The sequence below is a fragment of the Protopterus annectens genome, chromosome 11.part0, assembly GCF_019279795.1.
Source record: "Protopterus annectens isolate FY-2018-M chromosome 11.part0, PAN1.0, whole genome shotgun sequence".
Taxonomy (NCBI): Eukaryota; Metazoa; Chordata; order Ceratodontiformes; family Protopteridae; genus Protopterus; species Protopterus annectens.
This window is the reverse complement of record NC_056745.1, coordinates 45,693,699-45,716,583: the sequence shown is the minus strand read 5'-3', so window position 1 is coordinate 45,716,583 and position 22,885 is coordinate 45,693,699. Positions and strand designations below refer to the sequence as shown.

Below are 22,885 nucleotides of genomic sequence, written 5' to 3'. Positions count from 1 at the left end.
ACCAACAAAATAGGAGCACCACAGGGGTCCATCCTAGGGCCCCTCCTCTTTAATATATTCATTAATAACCTACACACTGCCTGCCATCATAGCACACTAATCCAATATGCTGATGATTCTACTACCATTTCCTCCTCTAACATCCACAACCTACTGAATAAATCACAGAGCACATTTATTCTATAGAATTGTGGTTAGACAGTGCACAATTGCTGCTTAACCCAAACAAAACCAAACACTTACTTTTCTCTACCAAAGCTAACACATCAGAATTCAAAATCTACTTCCATAACAAAACAGAGATTGAAATTGTTACAAGTGCAAAACTATTGGGAGTCACCATAGACAATAAACTCGGGTCTATATTATAAACACGAAAGCTGTAAACAGCGAGTACATGTACATTGACACAAAGGTCGATGTACAAAAACAGCGAAATATGTAATCAGTGAAAATGAAAACACCGAACGTATTTCGTCAATCAACAGCACCATGCAGGTAAGTTCAAACTAACTAACTAAACTTAAATTAACACACTTTTGCAAGGGGGGCAAGCACCCCTGCACCATCCATAAAGGGGGCTGCGCCCCCACCCCTCCACTTAAATATACCAACTCCAAGACCGCAGTACAGTGGGGAAAAGGACATATTTCCTCATCTCCACGATCACCTTGCTGGTCAAGCAAATACGTTCTGTGTTTTCATTTTCACCGATTACAATTTTGTACATCGACCTTTATGTGTCGGTGTAGATGTATTTGCTATTTTGAGCTTTTGTATTTATAATATAGACCCACAAACTCATGTATGATCTACACATTCTTAATGCCATAAAAAAAAAAAAAAAAAAAAAACAAACAAACCACAACTCACTTCAAGCTAGGAACACTCTACAGACATAAAAACTTTTTGGACCCAAACCCTAAGAAAACACTAGCAAATATCTACCTGATCCCCTCTCTTCTCTATGGTGCTCCTATATTCACTAATTTACATGCCTCTCTCAAAACCAAACTCCAGCCTTGTTACTTTATTCCTACCATACCCATGACCGCAATGCCCACAAGGACTTTAACTGGCTAGAATTCCCCCACTATCTTGACTTCCTATAACAGCAGCACAAAAACTAATGACCCCAAAATGTTTTGGTCATCCATAAATAATCTCCTGAACCCTGGCACCAAACATAACCCCTGTCCACATTCTGACATGCCTCCAGAACAAATTGCCAGTATTTTTAACACCTACTTTATTGGACACCATTATCAACATTACTGCTTCCTTCTCCACACCTCTCTCTAACATTGCTACTCCAACAACTAAATCATCCCACTCCCTCCAAAACATTCCCCTACTCCCACTAATGCCTCTTAGACCTTACATCACACCTCTCCAAGCAAAAATATCCCAACTTCAATTTCCCTACAGCAGTCTCCACACTCACAGTTCAACTTCTCTCCTGTCCCCACCTCCTTCATTAAAAACCTTCTGTCAAAATTAAAACCTGGTTCAAACTCTGACAATAACATTCCTGCCAAGTTCCTAAAAACTGCTGCCAATGCTGTGGCCTACCCCATTAGTATTCTGATCAACAGATCAATTCTAGAATCTTGTGTTCCTTCTCTTTGAAGACAAGCAATCATTCCACTTCATAAAGGAGGACCCTCAACTGACATCTCGAACTTTCGCCCCATCACTATACTCTCCACCATTTCCAAAATCCTTGAAAAATGTGTGCAAAAACAACTCCTACAATATCTCCTTAGAACAAAGATCATCTTTTCAACACAGCATGGCTTCCGTCCCGGTCACAGTACATCCACTGCACTGATTTCATTTCTAGACATAGTTAACAAAGCTTGGGACTCAGGACACATAGTGTCTGCCCTTTTATAGATCTGTCAAAAGCATCTGACACCACCTCTCATTCTCTCCTCTTATCCCAGCTATAACACATAGGATTATCTCCCCATGCCATCAACTGGTTTGACAGCTATAACAGAGAACAAGTTGTCAGGTGGCACAACTCCATTTCCCCCTTCCTTCTCAACCCTACAGTGTTCCCCCAAGGTTCCATCTTAGGCCCTCTGCTTTTTAACATCTTCATCAATAATCTCCATCTAGCAATCCCACATTGCTCCCTCGTCCAATATACAGATAATTCTACCATAGTCTGCTCTGCACCCAATGAGACTCTCCTTTATCAAAACACTCAAGCAGCCTTTTCCTCTGTGGAGACATGGCTCCGCACCAACCATCTCAATCTTAACCCTAAAAAACAATAAACTTATGATTTTCACACCCAAGAAACAATCCTAAACAAATAAAGTCAACCTCAACATTTATTCACTCAATGCTACTAATATTGAACTAGTAGCCCACGCCGAATTGCTAGGAATAATAGATGAAAACCTCAAATTCGATTTACATATTCAAAACAGCATCTCTAAGACCCATAAGAAACTAGTTATTTTATAGGAATAGCAAGTTCCTCTCCCTCCCATCTAAACTAATTGTAGCACAAACATACCTAGTCCCTTCTTGAACCTATGGTGCTCCACTGTTCAGCAATCTCCGGTCATCCCTACTGTCGAAACTAGAAATCTGCTATAACAAAATTTCTAAATTCGCTATAAACACCCGCCACTCTACTCATCATTGCATTGCTCTAAAAAAGTTACAATGGCCTGAGTTTCCCCATTACTATTTCTCCCGCTCACAATTACTCACAAACTCATTTATAATCCACAACTTTGCCCTGCACTAAACTCACTAATCAGCCTCTATAACCCCACTAGAGCACTTCGACCCAAACAGCAGCTTCTTCAAGTCCATAAACCCAGGTTACCCATAGGACAGCTACTTTACTCATGGATCAGGGCCAAAAAATGGAATTCCCTCCCTACAGACATCCACACTCTGCATAATCCTTGCAACTTTAAAACCTCTTCCTCTCTAAATGGATCTGTTTCCTCTTCTGACATTAATCTGTTCCTACTGAACTTAGCCAGTCCTTCTCTATGCCCAGCCTATACTCTTTTGTTTTTTCTTATCTTCTGCACTAACTGAATCCTACCATGTACCACACTCCCTCCTAAACTATCTCTACAAACACCACATTAAATTTTACATTCCATTCATTCCAGTATCTGTATGCCTTATGGATATTACTTAAACCATTATTATACTGTTGTAAATACTGTACCTATTCACCACTAATTATAATCATTCTGCACCTGTTGTCTACTGTGTATTAATCTCAAGCAGATGCATTATACGTAATTATTGCATATAGTCTTCAAATCTATTATGTTTCACTTAAAAATACCTTGGAGCTTTTCTACCTGGGCCTCCACCGAAAATGGGCCCTCCACAGCCCAGTGGACTTTCCCAGTAATCAAATGCCAATAAATACATAAATAAATAAAAATAAATAATACATAAACCTGATAGTTTCCAGCCCTAAAAGCATCCTCCACACCCACATTCCCACTAGAAACCTTCGTTCAAACAATAGGCAACTTACATACATTCACAAACTTAACAAAAGAGCAGGCGAGTGTCTCTATTCCTATGCCATAGCTAAACTTTTGAGCAACCTACCAAATAGCATTACCAGTGCAGACAACCCCAAAAAGTTAAAACTCACACTAAAAAACTACTTTTACAATTCCTGGACCTATTTTTGCCAACTCTAACATTTTCCCACCCCTATGACTTCTTTCCCCTCCTCTTATCCTTCCACCTACCCTCCAGCATCCTACAGACTTCACTCTTCCTTACTTATCCCTCAAATCCTTCCAACTCAAAAGTACACCATCCACTAACAGCTATATGCCCTTTCTCTCCTATACTACTTAATAGCACTTCATATAATCCACCTTTAGCTTACCCCTCTTTCTTGTACTACTACTTTGTGTGTCTAATGTTATTTCCTTTCAACCCATAAGCATGTTCTTTGTGTCTATCTCAAATGGACTATTATACACCATGAAAGCTATACACTGTGAAAATGATCTAATTACAAAATTATTATGTACTTTCGCTACTACCTTATGTTGCTTCTAAAACTGTTATGATGTTCTTGAAGTTTGTGATATATTACTTCTGATTATTGATTTACTGCTTTTGTCTCTAAGCTACTGTTTTGGACCTTTTCTCCCTGGGCCTCTGCTGAAAATGCTTTTCTGACACAGTCGAACTTTCCTGGTCACCAAATGTCAATAAATAAATATATTTTTTTTTAAGTTTACAACAGCAATATTTAAAACCATATTTAAGCTCAAATGTCATACTGCTACGCTCACTACTTGCCTATCACTTGAAATAATGTACTCAGACCTCAAAATGTTGCTCCTTATACACTTTAAACAAGGTGTCAGATTATTTTTAACTGTTGCCACTTATTAAAAAGGCTATAGAGGCGCAGTACCATCAGTAAGTGCCTTGTACAACCTTATCTTTCAACACTAGTTTCAGATGGAAACAGTCTATGCTATTTGAGCCTTCAAGCTGAGAGTTGTTCAGGAAAAAAAAGCCGTTGTCATTTTTAGATATAACTATAATTTTTGTACTAAGAGGCTGAGAGGTGTGGATGAAAACAGAAACGCAGCCTCAGGCGGATCGGACGCAAATGAAAATCAAGTGAAAGTCAGCAGTACTGCCTACACTTTGGGAGTCCTGAAACACTCGTGTGCAGCAGCCTCTTTGGAAAAGGGGGCACGCACAAACTCCACAACAGTACTGAAACAATTGCATGTCTGACAAGTATACAGTGTATATTCTTGTGATAAAATCTATAAATATTTTAGTAGAATAAAAAACATTGTTTACAACATCAATTCTAAAACTGTTTAAAAAATCGTTGACGTTGTCATATAATGTTCTTAGTTTCACCAAATAAATCCTTAACTGCCACTTTAGTGCCCATTGTGTCTACTACCAAAGGTATGCCCTACAGACGTGCAGCAAAATTAAAATAAAATAAAATACAGAAACCCCGAAAATTAATGAAACCTTTCTAGTACCATAAAAATTAATAAAATATGAAGGAATGCAAAAAGACAGTAAGCATTTTCTGAAGCCAGTTTAGTTCAGTTAGCTGATCTAGCAGTCAAAAATAAGCGATTCTATTCCGGAACACTTCAAGTTCCTTATGCCTTGGCAACCACAGACGCAGTGGCATATAGGTATAAAAATAAATAGTTTTCTTGCTAAACTACTATAAACGAGCCACCACTTACAAACGAGAAGTGTTTAAACTATGCAATTATGAAAGAAGTTAAACCAATCTATAATCGTAAAGCACGGCATACATCTTTCAAGAGAACAAATAATCCCGTTGTTCTGCTTCTTCCATGAACTGTCACTTGGAATCAGTTTCAATCAATCAAAATCCACCACAACACAATATTTCCCTTTAAGCCAGCCACAAACGCTTAATACATTAGTATTACATGCATTATGTCGAGGACATAACATAATCCTAAACTTAAGTGATGTCGTTGAATCAAGGTTCTAATTAACACTTTACCCTGAATGCCAGTTTGGTGAGACATGATGTTGTAAAATTTCTTTCTACGAGCTCCAACAACAAGGAAATGAATGAAACAATCATCAATTTCTACCCGGCAACCGGTCTATATACGTCATCATAACGTGCCACTGTATTGTCAAGGCAACGAACAGCGCCAGAAAGTTTGAGAGTATGTTGTCCCTCGTAATGTGTTTTGAAGGTTCAAGTAGGCATTTTGTGGAATACGAGTCTTCTTTTTAAGCTAAATATCAGGATATCGGTATGGATTCTGTATTGTGGTGCCCTTCGTTGTTGTTATGTGAATGTGGACAATATTGAAGTGACAGATCTGAGAAAACCTTCACGCGTAGGACTAAACTTTTTACGTCAGCTTTTGCAATTCACAGTATTGTTAAAAAAATGAAAGGTTTAAGCCCCCCCCCTTAAGTTAACAGTCTGTTGGCAGTGATATCCGTGATCATCTTGTTGTAGCAGATCATACTATTCGTCTGTTACCTTTGAAAGGATTTAAGAGATGATGTTTTAGGGATTTGTACCCTCTTGGACTATGGCATTTGCAGGCCCTTCTAATTATTGTGTATTTTGTAAATGATAAGATATGCTTTATGTGAATATTAAGAGAGTCTTGAAAGATTTGAAAAAGCAGTATGTGTGGAGGGGCGGGTGACGTGTTACTATCCTGTGGTAGAAGATATTTTTTGAGAGCTAAAAGCTTAAGCAGCTTGACAGCTTGCCACCCTTTATATGATCCACATTGGGTAGGGGGCATAATTCTCAACTGTCCAGATTTTTGCCTCTTATTTTTGGTATGTTCTTCATAAAATTAGTGTTTTTAAGGCAAATTACAATGAATTGAAGTTACTATATAATGACATACATTTCAGTTTCAGACCTTGTTGTAGAAGATTTTTTGAGTATCTAGGTTAGGTTGGTTATGAAGTAAGTAAGTAAGTCTGATGACCAAATAAAAGATAAGTAATTCAAGCATCAACGTTTCTACTGTAAAAGGATATCCGTAAAATGTATTAAATTAGGAGGGTTTGTTGATGGTTAAAGCTTTTGAGAGTTTGGTGCAAGGCTGGGCTTACTCATGGGCAAACTATGAAACCACCTAAGGTGCCATGCTACCATGTTTGTAGGGATGCTATTTCTTCGTGTTTATTTTTTTTTAGAGTAATGTTTCTTTACTTTAAAAAATAAAGTACTCTTTGTGTCCCTTTACCATGACAACTCTCCTGTATGCAGGGGAGGGGATCTTGGTTATACAGAGTTCAACAAAAATCAAGTTTTCCTTTTAAACAAATGGTATAAGCAAGGCACAGTATACTGTAGTTATTAGAGCCATGTTGAATGGTGTCTCTGTAAGAAAATAGAAATAATGGTATTTGGTGGGGCTCCATGGAAAGGGCTAATTTTGTAAACTGGGGTATTTGGAAGGGTATTATTGGAGGTGCCTCTTGAGATATAAAATGAAGTGCTTATTGGTAAAGTTAGAAAACAGTTCAAAGAAAAAAAATGTTATTAGCATAAAATGTTGATCTGTAAATATTTTTCTTACCCCGCTTACATTTTTCAGCTTTTAAGATCATCTGTTTTCTAGGACTGTTATGTCCTACTGAAAGGTTTTTAGGTGTCTGGGAAAGTAATACATGGTTTCTGAAAGGTTTTTGCATTGGTTTAATGTTACACATATGGATCCACGGACCATGCAACTGCTAGAACAAGCTAGAATACTTTAATATTTCCTTTCTTCAGGTAAAGATGAAAGTTTTTGACTAATTAACAGATTAGTTAATCTGACTGCATGTAGGAGGATTAAGATCTTTAACTATTTGTTATATGTGATGTAATAATATCATTCAAACTCCATGTTGCAATATCTATGCTTGAAAGATAAAGAAACTAGAGTGCATGTTCCCACATGTTAATAACTCATGTCATAGTGCTTTTTGTCACTTAAAATGTGAGGTATTCATAATCTTGTTGAGGAGGTGAGTGTGCCACAAGTACTGATTATTTAGATCAGGAATTTGCCTTTCCATCCTGGGGTCCAGTTCTGGTGAAGCTGCTGGTACTTTTGTAATGCAACTACAGGAATAAGAAGAACATGCAGACATTGTCTAGTAAGATATATTTGGCTACTGTTTCAAGGAGTCTGGAGTAAAACGTTTCCCTTCTGTAATACATCTGGTCAAAGGTAGAGATCTTCCTTTCAAGATAAGTTGCCAAGGGGTGGTCGTGTCCAATAGAAAGATGACTAGAGCCCATTCTTTTATCCACACTTAAATATTCCTTCCTCCACAAAGAGTGAAGTGTCCAGTAATTGAGTTGGAGGGTAATCCCTTTGTGGTGGCGAAGAGGAACCTCTATTTCCTGTCCTTGTCTGGCAACAAGAAGCCTCAGTCATCTAACATTATCATTGTAAGAACCATTGTGGTAAATGAGGACAGAACATCTAAGTGTCAGAAAAAAACATGGTTCTTTACCTAGATGTGTGCTTACAGAGTATGTTGGAAAAAAGGTTCCGACATAATTTGTGCCTCTTCCAAGCTGCATTCAGATTTCAAAAGCTTCTCTTGCACTTGTCAAAAGAAGAGCCTTGCTGAAATTGATATTGAAGAAGGATTTCAGGCTCTAGTATATTATTTAAGGCTCCTACTAAGAATATTTCTTCTAAGTATCAGAAGAACTGTGATGTCCTTCCAAGACTTGAGGCAACAAAAAATGCAGGACCAAGGGCCTGGGACATAATTGTTATTTGTACCGTGCTAAGATTACAAAGGGTCTCTGGAATTAGCTGTCCAAAGGCAAGTCTTGCTGAAATTGATATCAAGGAAAATGTTATTCAGTAGGTCCTTCTTGTTTCAGAGGGTCACTATATTATTTAATATTCTTTCTGGTGCTGTATAAGAAGGATGACTGAAGTTCTTTTCTAGATATGTCCAACTTAAACAAGCTTCTAGGTACGAATAAATTCAAAATTCTTCCCTTTCTTCTCCCTCTTTTGTTGGAAAAAAATAAGTGGAGTTACTCAGTCAGGACATAGGGAGTCTCCAAGCACTGGACCAGTCTGTTTGGATTCGTCCAGGGTTGGATTTGAATTAATCATAAAGCAGTCTCATTCAAAATAAAACTGAAACTAGTGATCCCTTCGACCCAAGGTACCTTTTAGAAATTTCCTTATTACAAACTACGTACTCCTAAGTGATATATTAGCAATCTTTAAATCCTGACCAAACCTAGTTAACTCCAAGGAATACACAGAAATGTACACCATTGAACAATACCAACAAGTAAACATCTGCATAGATGCAGCTGTATCCCGTAGGAACAACTGCAGGGCAAACCTGAGAAACAAACCTGGTAGAACTATAATATCAACAAGTTTTATAATAAAAGGAAAAGAATTTTGACCAAAAGTAAGAAGAGTAATGCCCAGAATGTTACAGCCCTTGTCACTGAAATAAACAACTCAGGAGCTTAATAAAATCTACCAAAGCCAAGTTTGAGGTTAAATTAGCTACCCCAGCCAAAGTCAATCACAAGGCATGTTTTCGTTATGATGCAAAATGGACCAGAATCCACCAACAGAAGCTCGTACACGAAGGAATAAAACCAATTCTTTTAATCCACAAAAGGTTAAGCGCTTTCAACTAGTAACACTAGTCTTCATCAGAACCAATAAAAACAGCATAAAACCTGGTATATATACCCTTCAGTTAAAAGATTAATTGATTAATTAGAAAAGTTAAAAAAAAGGCGCCAAAATTTTTAAGGATAAAGTACAAGAAAAACCTGGCTAATCTTCCATATAATGCATACACTGTAAGACTAAACATGATTTTGTTTACAAACCAATACAATAATACAATAACTCTACAGTAATTCCATTACATATCAAAAATACATATAAAATGAGTAGTATGTAAATGAGAGCAATGTATCTGTAAATATGTGTATACACGCTAATAGTACTGTCCTTGCTATAAAACTTCAACCACATCCTACTAATAAAAATTGATGACATTACAAAACTAGCTGGAATAAAACTAATGGAAAGGAATATCTCCATTCTAAATAACCTTACTGTGCAAGGGCCAAAAAGGGTTTAATGCTGATGGAATCATTAAGTCCTGGGGGTCTGGTGGCGTCCAAAAGAATCTGCCACTTGCTCTCCAGGGCAGCTAATTTCATCTTCCAGTTCCCTCCAAAAACACTGCATTCAATATGGTCAATGATGGCAAACCGAAACAAATGTTCTTCCCCGTACTCAGATATATGCCTATACAAAGCATTTTTTGTGTCTTTTTTCTGGATGCGGTAGTAGTGTTCGTATATATCTTTTTCAAATTTCTTTCGGTTTTCCCAACGTAAAACCCTGAACACTTCACGCATGTTGCCAAATAAATCACCTGACTCGTGTTGCAGTTCCCTGTTCTAGTCCTAATATAAGTGTTGTTACTGTCTTTAAGGCGAATATCCTTGGCCATATTAATGTGTGAGCACTGCTTACATCTTCCACATTTTGTAGTACCTTTGTGTGTATCTGTCCTATTTCTGTCTTTGCCACTGTTCTCCAAAATTCTTTTCAGATTAGCTCCAGTCTTATATACAAATATAGGTGAGGGTCCCACTATATGGTCTAATTTAGAGGCTGTAATGATGTCCCAGTGTTGAAGTAAGATGTCTTGAATGTAGTGTGTGTATGGGGAGTATGTCAAAATACAGGCCCTTCCAAAAGGTCCATTTTCCTTACATTTACCTTCTGATCTTACTATATATTTACCTAATAGGGGTGGAAACTTCTTCCCCCATTCTTTACTCACATACTCTGTCACATCCTTAACCATTTTGCATGGGTATCCGCGGTTAAGAAATAAATTCTTAATAGTCTCTATTTCGGATCTCATAGTCTTTTCTGTTGATGACATTCTTACAGCCCGGATACATTGTCCCTTCACTATATTTTTAAAGATGTGTGGTGGGTGATTACTGGTGTGGTACAGGTAATCATTAGAAAATGTAGGTTTACGGTATAGTTGCGATGTAAAACCACTGGTATCCAAACCAACTAAAACATCCAAATATGGTATGTTATGTTCACTAGTGTGGTGTGTGAACTTTAGGAATGTGGATGAATTATTGAGGAAATCCATAAATTCTTGCAGCCTCTCAGCTGACGCCTGCCATAAAATAAAGATATCATCCAAATATCTGGCGTAGAATTTTATGTCAGCATAATAGTTGCTTTTGAATAAAGTCTCTTCCTCCCACTCAACCATCACCAAATTTGCAAAAATCGGGGCACATGAAGCTCCCATAGCAACTCCTTTTATTTGTTTGAAATACTCTCCTTGAAAGGTGATGTAGTTGTGTTCCAATACCAGTCCCATCATATCGCATAACAAGGAAATTTTATCCCAGCTAAATCCAGAATATTTCCGTAAACTGTTAGAAAAACATTCCAGTCCTATTGTGCTTGGGATACATGAAAACAAGTCCACTACATCTATGGTAACTAAAATGAGACTGGTTTGCCAATAGTCCTGTGTTAATTTTCCCAAAAAACTCCAAGAGTCCTTCATGATGTGCGGAATATTCTCATACACGTGCTTGAGCTGATGGTCAATCCACTTCCCCAAACAAAATGTTTTCGATTTTGATCCTGAAATGATGGGTCTAAAGGGGGGTTGATCCAAGGATTTGTGAATCTTAGGGATCCCAACTATACTAGCCAGGACTGGATAATCATTTTTAAGATACATATAGGTTTCGTTAGTGATCCTATTGTCAATAAGATATTCTTCGATAGCTAGATCTATGCGACGATGTCCAATATTAATCTGGTTAATGGATACAGTTTCATAAACCTCGTTTTGATTGAGAATATCATGAATGCTGGAAATATATTTCTCCATCTGATAAAGTACAATCCCTCCCCCCTTATCAGGTTTCATGATTCGGACCTCCTGATTAAGTAATACCTTATGCAAACAACTCCTCTCTATCTGTGTTAAATTGTTCACTGGATCATAAAATAATGAATGTCTGTTCCTGATGTCTCTGTGCAGTCTATATAAATCCTTGCACACCAATTTCTCAAAATTAAATATACTGGGGTGATTAGTGGGAATAAATGTACTTTTCTTACTTAATTTGTTATCCACCGTCTTATCAATCTGTTCCGCTGAATTATTGAAGGCAATAGCTAGGTTCAGTTTTCGGCAGAACATTTTCACTTGTTTAATATTATCCACTAAGTCGCTGCCAACAGTTGGAATGAATTTGAATGTAAAGGCATTTTACACATGACACTAATGAAGTCATGGTCAACCTCCATGTCAGTGTAATTATACACTTTGAAACCTTCATGTGAAGATATAATGCAAGGGTGAATATGTTCGCTCACTAAAAATTCTTGTAAGTTTTCATCAGTTTGAATAATGTTGGTGTTAGAAATGGTCAGTGTGGGGGGAACAACCGATAGTGAGACATCCCCCAGAGTGTCACTAACTTTAATTTGAAAACTTTCGTTTAATTTCTGTGGAGGTTCCACTGTCTGTTGAATTTCATGTGAGAATGTAACCTGTCCCTCTGAAAATCCCTTTGTATAGATCTAGATGTATGTGCGTTGGTGTCTTGTTCAATATGGTTCATTTTGTCCTTACTTTTAGGCCAAATATAAGCCCTTTTGGAATTATATAATTCTACATCCCTAGCTAGCTTCTTACTTTTTCTCTCTATAATGTTGTTAGCTTTACCATCAGCTAAAGCAAATTGTTTTTTAAACAAATCTTTAAAAGTATCATAATCAGTGTCACACATTATAGCCTCATACATACTCTCTAATTGTTCAGCTAACAACGCACATTTTTCTTGTTGGTATTTAATCAACAAATGCATGTAGGAAAATCCAAAACTGTCAAAAAGACCATTGAACTCTTGCATCATCTCATTATTGTATGTAATTCCATGAGGAAGCTTAAAAAAACGTATGCCCTTAGGTACAACTTTTAAATCCAAACAGTTTTGTAAATAACTCATGTCTATTTTACAATTTCTGTATGCAGTCAGTTTCTTGCCAAAATCAAAAATCATATCTTTAAGTGAACCATAAACATGATTATTGTGTGAATGATTCAAACCACCCTTTTTCCCAAAATCAAAATTCTCATTTTGGTCAAAAAAATATTCCATTAAGTCTCTCTCGTCATTTTTAAAAAAATCAGTATTTTGTCCTTTTAACAATGTCCGATTGCTGTGTGCTACGGATCTAAAGTCCTGATTAGGACTGGAATTAATATATTGCACATTACCTTTTGTAGCAAAATGAGACTTCTGTGTAAAGTTTTTGTAGGGTTTCTTAGTCTGTAAAACTTTAGATCGAGCACCATTGCGTTCCGCCTCTCGTCGTGCCCTGTTGATACTAAAGTCAAAAGTGAAATCCTGAGCTGGAGTAGTCCGCAATGGATCAGCATGATTCCGTGCTTCTTCCAAAATGGTAAACCGGCCTTGGTCAACTGGGGAAGCTCCGGACACTACACTGGAGTCCGGTAAATCAATAGCGTCGTTGGCAGTGAGACCTACATCTACAGTCCCACGGAACACCTCAGGAAAGCCTCGTGTGGGTAACTGCTTCCTGCTACACCCTCGTTCGCAGCCTTCTGCTGATGAATAGAACGCCTTCCGTGTAACGTAACCGGCTTTCCTCTCTCTACTGATAAGAGATTGTTGATTGTCAATTGGAGCTGCCTCACGAACCTGTGGTGTAGGCGGTGAACAAGAGGAAATACCTTGTTTATCGCTAGTGACAACAAGACCAGATACTAGGTCAAACAGTTTTTTAAGCTCACTTTGAACTGCTGAAACTTCAGCACGAAGACCGTTGAATTCCTCCCGAGACAATGAAGCACCATTGGTGTCTTCCTGATCCTGCATGACAACTAGTAAAAAGTTCAAAGAAACAACAACAAATGATGCAAAATGGACCAGAATCCACCAACAGAAGCTCGTACACGAAGGAATAAAACCAATTCTTTTAATCCACAAAAGGTTAAGCGCTTTCAACTAGTAACACTAGTCTTCATCAGAACCAATAAAAACAGCATAAAACCTGGTATATATACCCTTCAGTTAAAAGATTAATTGATTAATTAGAAAAGTTAAAAAAAGGCGCCAAAATTTTTAAGGATAAAGTACAAGAAAAACCTGGCTAATCTTCCATATAATGCATACACTGTAAGACTAAACATGATTTTGTTTACAAACCAATACAATAATACAATAACTCTACAGTAATTCCATTACATATCAAAAATACATATAAAATGAGTAGTGTGTAAATGTTACTGTAAATTAGCTGCCCTGGAGAGCAAGTGGCAGATTCCTTTGGACGCCACTGTTCTCCAAAATTCTTTTCAGATTAGCTCCAGTCTTATATACAAATATAGGTGAGGGTCCCACTATATGGTCTAATTTAGAGGCTGTAATGATGTCCCAGTGTTGAAGTAAGATGTCTTGAATGTAGTGTGTGTATGGGGAGTATGTCAAAATACAGGCCCTTCCAAAAGGTCCATTTTCCTTACATTTACCTTCTGATCTTACTATATATTTACCTAATAGGGGTGGAAACTTCTTCCCCCATTCTTTACTCACATACTCTGTCACATCCTTAACCATTTTGCATGGGTATCGTTAAGAAATAAATTCTTAATAGTCTCTATTTCGGATCTCATAGTCTTTTCTGTTGATGACATTCTTACAGCCCGGATACATTGTCCCTTCACTATATTTTTAAAGATGTGTGGTGGGTGATTACTGGTGTGGTACAGGTAATCATTAGAAAATGTAGGTTTGCGATGTAAAACCACTGGTATCCAAACCAACTAAAACATCCAAATATGGTATGTTATGTTCACTAGTGTGGTGTGTGAACTTTAGGAATGTGGATGAATTATTGAGGAAATCCATAAATTCTTGCAGCCTCTCAGCTGGCATGCCATAAAATAAAGATATCATCCAAATATCTGGCGTGAATTTTATGTCAGCATAATAGTTGCTTTTGAATAAAGTCTCTTCCTCCCACTCAACCATCACCAAATTTGCAAAATCATGAAGCTCCCATAGCAACTCCTTTTATTTGTTTGAAATACTCTCCTTGAAAGGTGATGTAGTTGTGTTCCAATACCAGTCCCATCATATCGCATAACAAGGAAATTTTATCCCAGCTAAATCCAGAATATTTCCGTAAACTGTTAGAAAAACATTCCAGTCCTATTGTGCTTGGGATACATGAAAACAAGTCCACTACATCTATGGTAACTAAAATGAGACTGGTTTGCCAATAGTCCTGTGTTAATTTTCCCAAAAAACTCCAAGAGTCCTTCATGATGGGAATATTCTCATACTGCTTGAGCTGATGGTCAATCCACTTCAAACAAAATGTTTTCGATTTTGATCCTGAAATGATGGGTCTAAAGGGGGGTTGATCCAAGGATTTGTGAATCTTAGGGATCCCAACTATGCTAGCCAGGACTGGATAATCATTTTTGAGATACATATAGGTTTCGTTAGTGATCCTATTGTCAATAAGATATTCTTCGATAGCTAGATCTATGCGACGATGTCCAATATTAATCTGGTTAATGGATACAGTTTCATAAACCTCGTTTTGATTGAGAATATCATGAATGCTGGAAATATATTTCTCCATCTGATAAAGTACAATCCCTCCCCCCTTATCAGGTTTCATGATTCGGACCTCCTGATTAAGTAATACCTTATGCAAACAACTCCTCTCTATCTGTGTTAAATTGTTCACTGGATCATAAAATAATGAATGTCTGTTCCTGATGTCTCTGTGCAGTCTATATAAATCCTTGCACACCAATTTCTCAAAATTAAATATACTGGGGTGATTAGTGGGAATAAATGTACTTTTCTTACTTAATTTGTTATCCACCGTCTTATCAATCTGTTCCGCTGAATTATTGAAGGCAATAGCTAGGTTCAGTTTTCAGAACATTTTCACTTGTTTAATATTATCCACTAAGTCGCTGCCAACAGTTGGAATGAATTTCATGCCTTTACACATGACACTAATGAAGTCATGGTCAACCTCCATGTCAGTGTAATTATACACTTTGAAACCTTCATGTGAAGATATAATGCAAGGGTGAATATGCTAAAATTCTTGTAAGTTTTCATCAGTTTGAATAATGTTGGTGTTAGAAATGGTCAGTGTGGGGGGAACAACCGATAGTGAGACATCCCCCAGAGTGTCACTAACTTTAATTTGAAAACTTTCGTTTAATTTCTGTGGAGGTTCCACTGTCTGTTGAATTTCATGTGAGAATGTAACCTGTCCCTCTGAAAATCCCTTTGTATAGATCTAGATGTATGTGCGTTGGTGTCTTGTTCAATATGGTTCATTTTGTCCTTACTTTTAGGCCAAATATAAGCCCTTTTGGAATTATATAATTCTACATCCCTAGCTAGCTTCTTACTTTTCTCTCTATAATGTTGTTAGCTTTACCATCAGCTAAAGCAAATTGTTTTAAACAAATCTTTAAAAGTATCATAATCAGTGTCACACATTATAGCCTCATACATACTCTCTAATTGTTCAGCTAACAACGACATTTTCTTGTTGGTATTTAATCAACAAATGCATGTAGGAAAATCCAAAACTGTCAAAAGACCATTGAACTCTTGCATCATCTCATTATTGTATGTAATTCCATGAGGAAGCTTAAAACGTATGCCCTTAGGTACAACTTTTAAATCCAAACAGTTTTGTAAATAACTCATGTCTATTTTACAATTTCTGTATGCAGTCAGTTTCTTGCAAAATCAAAATCATATCTTTAAGTGAACCATAAACATGATTATTGTGTGAATGATTCAAACCACCCTTTTTCAAAATCAAAATTCTCATTTTGGTCAAAAATATTCCATTAAGTCTCTCGTCATTTTTAAAAAATCAGTATTTTGTCCTTTTAACAATGTCCGATTGCTGTGTTACTCTGGATCTAAAGTCCTGATTAGGACTGGAATTAATATATTGCACATTACCTTTTGTAGCAAAATGAGACTTCTGTGTAAAGTTTTTGTAGGGTTTCTTAGTCTGTAAAACTTTAGATCGAGCACCATTGCGTTCCGCCTCTCGTCGTGCCCTGTTGATACTAAAGTCAAAAGTGAAATCCTGAGCTGGAGTAGTCCGCAATGGATCAGCATGATTCCGTGCTTCTTCAAAATGGTAAACCGGCCTTGGTCAACTGGGAAGCTCGGACACTACACTGGAGTCGGTAAATCAATAGCGTCGTTGGCAGTGAGACCTACATCTACAGTCCCAGGACACCTCAGGAAAGCCTCGGTAACTGCTTCCTGCTACACCCTCGTTAGCAGCCTTCTGCTGATGAATAGAGCGCCTTCGTTATAGCGTAACGTTTTTCTCTCTACTGATAAGAGATTGTTGATTGTCAATTGGAGCTGCCTCACGAACCTGTGGTGTGGCGGTGAACAAGAGGAAATACCTTGTTTATCGCTAGTGACAACAAGACCAGATACTAGGTCAAACAGTTTTTAAGCTCACTTTGAACTGCTGAAACTTCAGCACGAACCGTTGAATTCCTCGAGACAATGAAGCACCATTGGTGTCTTCCTGGTCCTGCATGACAACTAGTAAAAGTTCAAAGAAACAACAACAAATGATGCAAAATGGACCAGAATCCACCAACAGAAGCTTACGAAGGAATAAAACCAATTCTTTTAATCCAAAAGGTTAAGCGCTTTCAACTAGTAACACTAGTCTTCATCAGAACCAATAAAAACAGCATAAAACCTGGTATATATACCCTTCAGTTAAAAGATTAATTGATTAATTAGAAAGTAAAAAGGCGCCAAAATTTTTAAGGATAAAGTACAAGAAAAACCTGGCTAATCTTCCATATAATGCATACACTGTAAGACTAAACATGATTTTGTTTACAAACCAATACAATAATACAATAACTCTACAGTAATTCCATTACATATCAAAAATACATATAAAATGAGTAGTGTGTAAATGTTACTGTAAATTAGCTGCCCTGGAGAGCAAGTGGCAGATTCCTTTGGACGCCACCAGACCCCCAGGACTTAATGATTCCATCAGCATTAAACCCTTTTTGGCCCTTGCACAGTAAGGTTATTTAGAATGGAGATATTCCTTTCCATTAGTTTCATTCCAGCTAGTTTTGTAATGTCATCAATTTTTATTAGTAGGATGTGGTTGAAGTTTTATAGCAAGGACAGTACTATTAGCGTGTATACACATATTTACAGATACATTGCTCTCATTTACACACTACTCATTTTATATGTATTTTTGATATGTAATGGAATTACTGTAGAGTTATTGTATTATTGTATTGGTTTGTAAACAAAATCATGTTTAGTCTTACAGTGTATGCATTATATGGAAGATTATTTCTTGTACTTTATCCTTAAAAATTTTGGTTTTAACTTTTCTAATTAATCAATTAATCTTTTAACTGAAGGGTATATATACCAGGTTTTATGCTGTTTTTATTGGTTCTGATGAAGACTAGTGTTACTAGTTGAAAGCGCTTAACCTTTTGTGGATTAAAAGAATTGGTTTTATTTGTTGGTGGATTCTGGTCCATTTTGCATCATTTGTTGTTGTTTCTTTGAACTTTTTACTAGTTGTCATGCAGGACCAGGAAGACACCAATGGTGCTTCATTGTCTCGGGAGGAATTCAACGGTCTTCGTGCTGAAGTTTCAGCAGTTCAAAGTGAGCTTAAAAAACTGTTTGACCTAGTATCTGGTCTTGTTGTCACTAGCGATAAACAAGGTATTTCCTCTTGTTCACCACCTACACCACAGGTTCGTCAGGCAGCTCCAATTGACAATCAACAATCTCTTATCAGTAGAGAGTATTCATCAGCAGAAGGCTGCTTACGAGGTGTAGCAGGAAGCAGTTACCCACACCGAACGAGGCTTTCCTGAGGTGTTCCGTGGGACTGTAGATGTAGGTCTCACTGCCAACGACGCTATTGATTTACCGGACTCCAGTGTAGTGTCCGGAGCTTCCCAGTTGACGGTTTACCATTTTGGAAGAAGCACGAATCATGCTGATCCATTGCGGACTACTCCAGCTCAGGATTTCACTTTGACTTTAGTATCAACAATGGTGCTCGATCTAAAGTTTTACAGACTAAGAAACCCTACAAAAACTTTACACAGAAGTCTCATTTTGCTACAAAAGGTAATGTGCAATATATTAATTCCAGTCCTAATCAGGACTTTAGATCCGTAGCACACACACAGGGACATTGTTAAAAGGACAAAATACTGATTTTTTTAAAAATGACGAGAGAGACTTAATGGAATATTTTTTTGACCAAAATGAGAATTTTGATTTTGGGAAAAAGGGTGGTTTGAATCATTCACACAATAATCATGTTTATGGTTCACTTAAAGATATGATTTTTGATTTTGGCAAGAAACTGACTGCATACAGAAATTGTAAAATAGACATGAGTTATTTACAAAACTGTTTGGATTTAAAAGTTGTACCTAAGGGCATACGTTTTTTTAAGCTTCCTCATGGAATTACATACAATAATGAGATGATGCAAGAGTTCAATGGTCTTTTTGACAGTTTTGGATTTTCCTACATGCATTTGTTGATTAAATACCAACAAGAAAAATGTGTTGTTAGCTGAACAATTAGAGAGTATGTATGAGGCTATAATGTGTGACACTGATTATGATACTTTTAAAGATTTGTTTAAAACAATTTGCTTTAGCTGATGGTAAAGCTAACAACATTATAGAGAGAAAAGTAAGAAGCTAGCTAGGGATGTAGAATTATATAATTCCAAAAGGGCTTATATTTGGCCTAAAAGTAAGGACAAAATGAACCATATTGAACAAGACACCAACGCATACATCTAGATCTATACAAAGGGATTTTCAGAGGGACAGGTTACATTCTCACATGAAATTCAACAGACAGTGGAACCTCCACAGAAATTAGTTTTCAAATTAAAGTTAGTGACACTCTGGGGATGTCTCACTATCGGTTGTTCCCGACCATTTCTAACACCAACATTATTCAAACTGATGAAAACTTACAAGAATTTTTAGTGCAACATATTCACCCTTGCATTATATCTTCACATGAAGGTTTCATAGTGTATAATTACACTGACATGGTGGTTGACCATGACTTCATTAGTGTCATGTGTAAAGGCATGAAATTCATTCCAACTGTTGGCAGCGACTTAGTGGATAATATTAAACAAGTGAAAATGTTCTGCGAAAACTGAACCTAGCTATTGCCTTCAATAATTCAGCGGAACAGATTGATAAGACGGTGGATAACAAATTAAGTAAGAAAAGTACATTTATTCCCACTAATCACCCCAGTATATTTAATTTTGAGAAATTGGTGCAAGGATTTATATAGACTGCACAGAGACATCAGGAACAGACATTCATTATTTTATGATCCAGTGAACAATTTAACACAGATAGAGAGGAGTTGTTTGCATAAGGTATTACTTAATCAGGAGGTCCGAATCATGAAACCTGATAAGGGGGGAGGGATTGTACTTTATCAGATGGAGAAATATATTTCCAGCATTCATGATATTCTCAATCAAAACGAGGTTTATGAAACTGTATCCATTAACCAGATTAATATTGGACATCGTCGCGTGATATCCTAGCTCGAAGAATATCTTATTGACAATAGGATCACTAACGAAACCTATATGTATCTTAAAAATGATTATCCAGTCCTGGCTAGTATAGTTGGGATCCCTAAGATTCACAAATCCTTGGATCAACCCCCCTTTAGACCCATCATTTCAGGATCAAAATCGAAAACATTTTTTTTGGGGGGGATTGACCATCAGCTCAAGCACGTATGAGAATATTCCGCACATCATGAAGGACTCTTGGAGTTTTTTGGGAAAATTAACACAGGACTATTGGCAAACCAGTCTCATTTTAGTTACCATAGATGTAGTGGACTTGTTTTCATGTATCCCAAGCACAATAGGACTGGAATGGAAATATTCTGGATTTAGCTGGGATAAAATTTATGATGGGACTGGTATTGGAACACAACTACATCACCTTTCAAGGAGAGTATTTCAAACAAATAAAAGGAGTTGCTATGGGAGCTTCATGTGCCCCGATTTTTGCAAATTTGGTGATGGTTGAGTGGGAGGAAGAGACTTTATTCAAAAGCAACTATTATGCTGACATAAAATTCTCATGAATATTTGGATGATATCTTTATTTTATGGCAGGCGTCAGCTGAGAGGCTGCAAGAATTTATGGATTTCCTCAATAATTCATCCACATTCCTAAAGTTCACACACCACACTAGTGAACATAACATACCATATTTGGATGTTTTAGTTGGTTTGGATACCAGTGGTTTTACATCGCGAACTATTGAACCTACATTTTCTAATGATTACCTGTACCACACCAGTAATCACCCACCACACATCTTTAAAAATATAGTGAAGGGACAATGTATCCGGCTGTAAGAATGTCATCAACAGAAAAGACTATGAGATCCAAATAGAGACTATTAAGAATTTATTTCGATACCCATGCAAAATGGTTAAGGATGTGACAGAGTATGTGAGTAAAGAATGGGGGAAGAAGTTTCCACCCCTATTAGGTAAATATATAGTAAGATCAGAAGGTAAATGTAAGGAAAATGGACCTTTTGGAAGGGCCTGTATTTTGACATACTCCCCATACACACACTACATTCAAGACATCTTACTTCAACACTGGGACATCATTACAGCCTCTAAATTAGACCATATAGTGGGACCCTCACCTATATTTGTATATAAGACTGGAGCTAATCTGAAAAGAATTTTGGAGAACAGTGGCAAAGACAGAAATAGGACAGATACACACAAAGGTACTACAAAATGTGGAAGATGTAAGCAGTGCTGGATATTTAAAGACAGTAACAACACTTATATTAGGACTAGAACAGGGAACTGCAACACGAGTCAGGTGATTTATTTGGCAACATGCGTGAAGTGTTCAGGGTTTTACGTTGGGAAAACCGAAGAAATTTGAAAAACGTATATAACACTACTACGCATCCAGAAAAAGACACAAAAATGCTTTGTATAGGCATATATCTGAGTACGGGAAGAACATTTGTTTGGTTTGCCATCATTGACCATATTGAATGCAGTGTTTTGGAGGGAACTGGAAGATGAAATTAGCTGCCCTGGAGAGCAAGTGGCAGATTCTTTTGGACGCCACCAGACCCCAGGACTTAATGATTCCATCAGCATTAAACCCTTTTTGGCCCTTGCACAGTAAGGTTATTTAGAATGGAGATATTCCTTTCCATTAGTTTTATTCCAGCTAGTTTTGTAATGTCATCAATTTTTATTAGTAGGATGTGGTTGAAGTTTTATAGCAAGGACAGTACTATTAGCGTGTATACACATATTTACAGATACATTGCTCTCATTTACACACTACTCATTTTATATGTATTTTTGATATGTAATGGAATTACTGTAGAGTTATTGTATTATTGTATTGGTTTGTAAACAAAATCATGTTTAGTCTTACAGTGTATGCATTATATGGAAGATTAGCCAGGTTTTTCTTGTACTTTATCCTTAAAAATTTTGGCGCCTTTTTTTAACTTTTCTAATTAATCAATTAATCTTTTAACTGAAGGGTATATATACCAGGTTTTATGCTGTTTTTATTGGTTCTGATGAAGACTAGTGTTACTAGTTGAAAGCGCTTAACCTTTTGTGGATTAAAAGAATTGGTTTTATTCCTTCGTGTACGAGCTTCTGTTGGTGGATTCTGGTCCATTTTGCATCATTTGTTGTTGTTTCTTTGAACTTTTTACATGTTTTCGTTATGTTTGTATTCTCAAAAGCACAGCGCAACAATGCACTGAGCTGATTGTGGATAGTGTTACCTACACTGAGGCTAAAGATAAGTAAACTTACTGGTTGATAAATTTAGCTGTAGCTTTTTCTGTGTCCCTTGCATCTATCCCTGAAGATGTACCTGAAACGGGCCCACCTCCAGCTATCACACATGACCAAGTCCTAAAAGTGCTATCAAAAACTAAAAATACTGCATCGGTGGGGCCTAACAATATCCCTGGATGCATCTTAAATGCCATGAAGCACACTTTAGCCACACCCCTAACAACACCGTTCAGTCTCAGCCACACCCCTAACAACACAGTTCAGTCTCAGTCTCCATACAAGGTTTGTACTAAGTGAATGGAGAACAGCTGTAGTCATTCTCCTACATAAGGGAG

At 37.1% G+C, this 22,885-nt stretch overlaps 1 protein-coding gene and 1 long non-coding RNA gene across 4 annotated transcripts in view; one reads left to right on the top strand and one right to left on the bottom strand.

The window, feature by feature from the left end:
• TWF1 (twinfilin actin binding protein 1) overlaps positions 1 to 5,647 on the bottom strand; it is a 473,821-nt gene extending 468,174 nt beyond the window's left edge. Inside the window, exon 1 of one of the 2 annotated variants that reach the window (XM_044087409.1) lies at positions 5,534 to 5,647. In XM_044087409.1, the coding sequence (XP_043943344.1) occupies positions 5,534 to 5,558 (25 nt within the window). In that variant the 5' untranslated portion in view covers positions 5,559 to 5,647. The remainder of the gene's footprint in view (positions 1 to 5,533) is intronic. The other variant, XM_044087410.1, reaches the window with a different exon arrangement.
• Positions 5,648 to 5,685: 38 nt separating this feature from the next.
• LOC122815157 overlaps positions 5,686 to 22,885 on the top strand; it is a 413,630-nt gene continuing 396,430 nt past the window's right edge. For both annotated transcript variants that reach the window (XR_006366934.1, XR_006366935.1), the window contains exon 1: positions 5,686 to 5,795. This is a non-coding gene — a long non-coding RNA (uncharacterized LOC122815157). The remainder of the gene's footprint in view (positions 5,796 to 22,885) is intronic.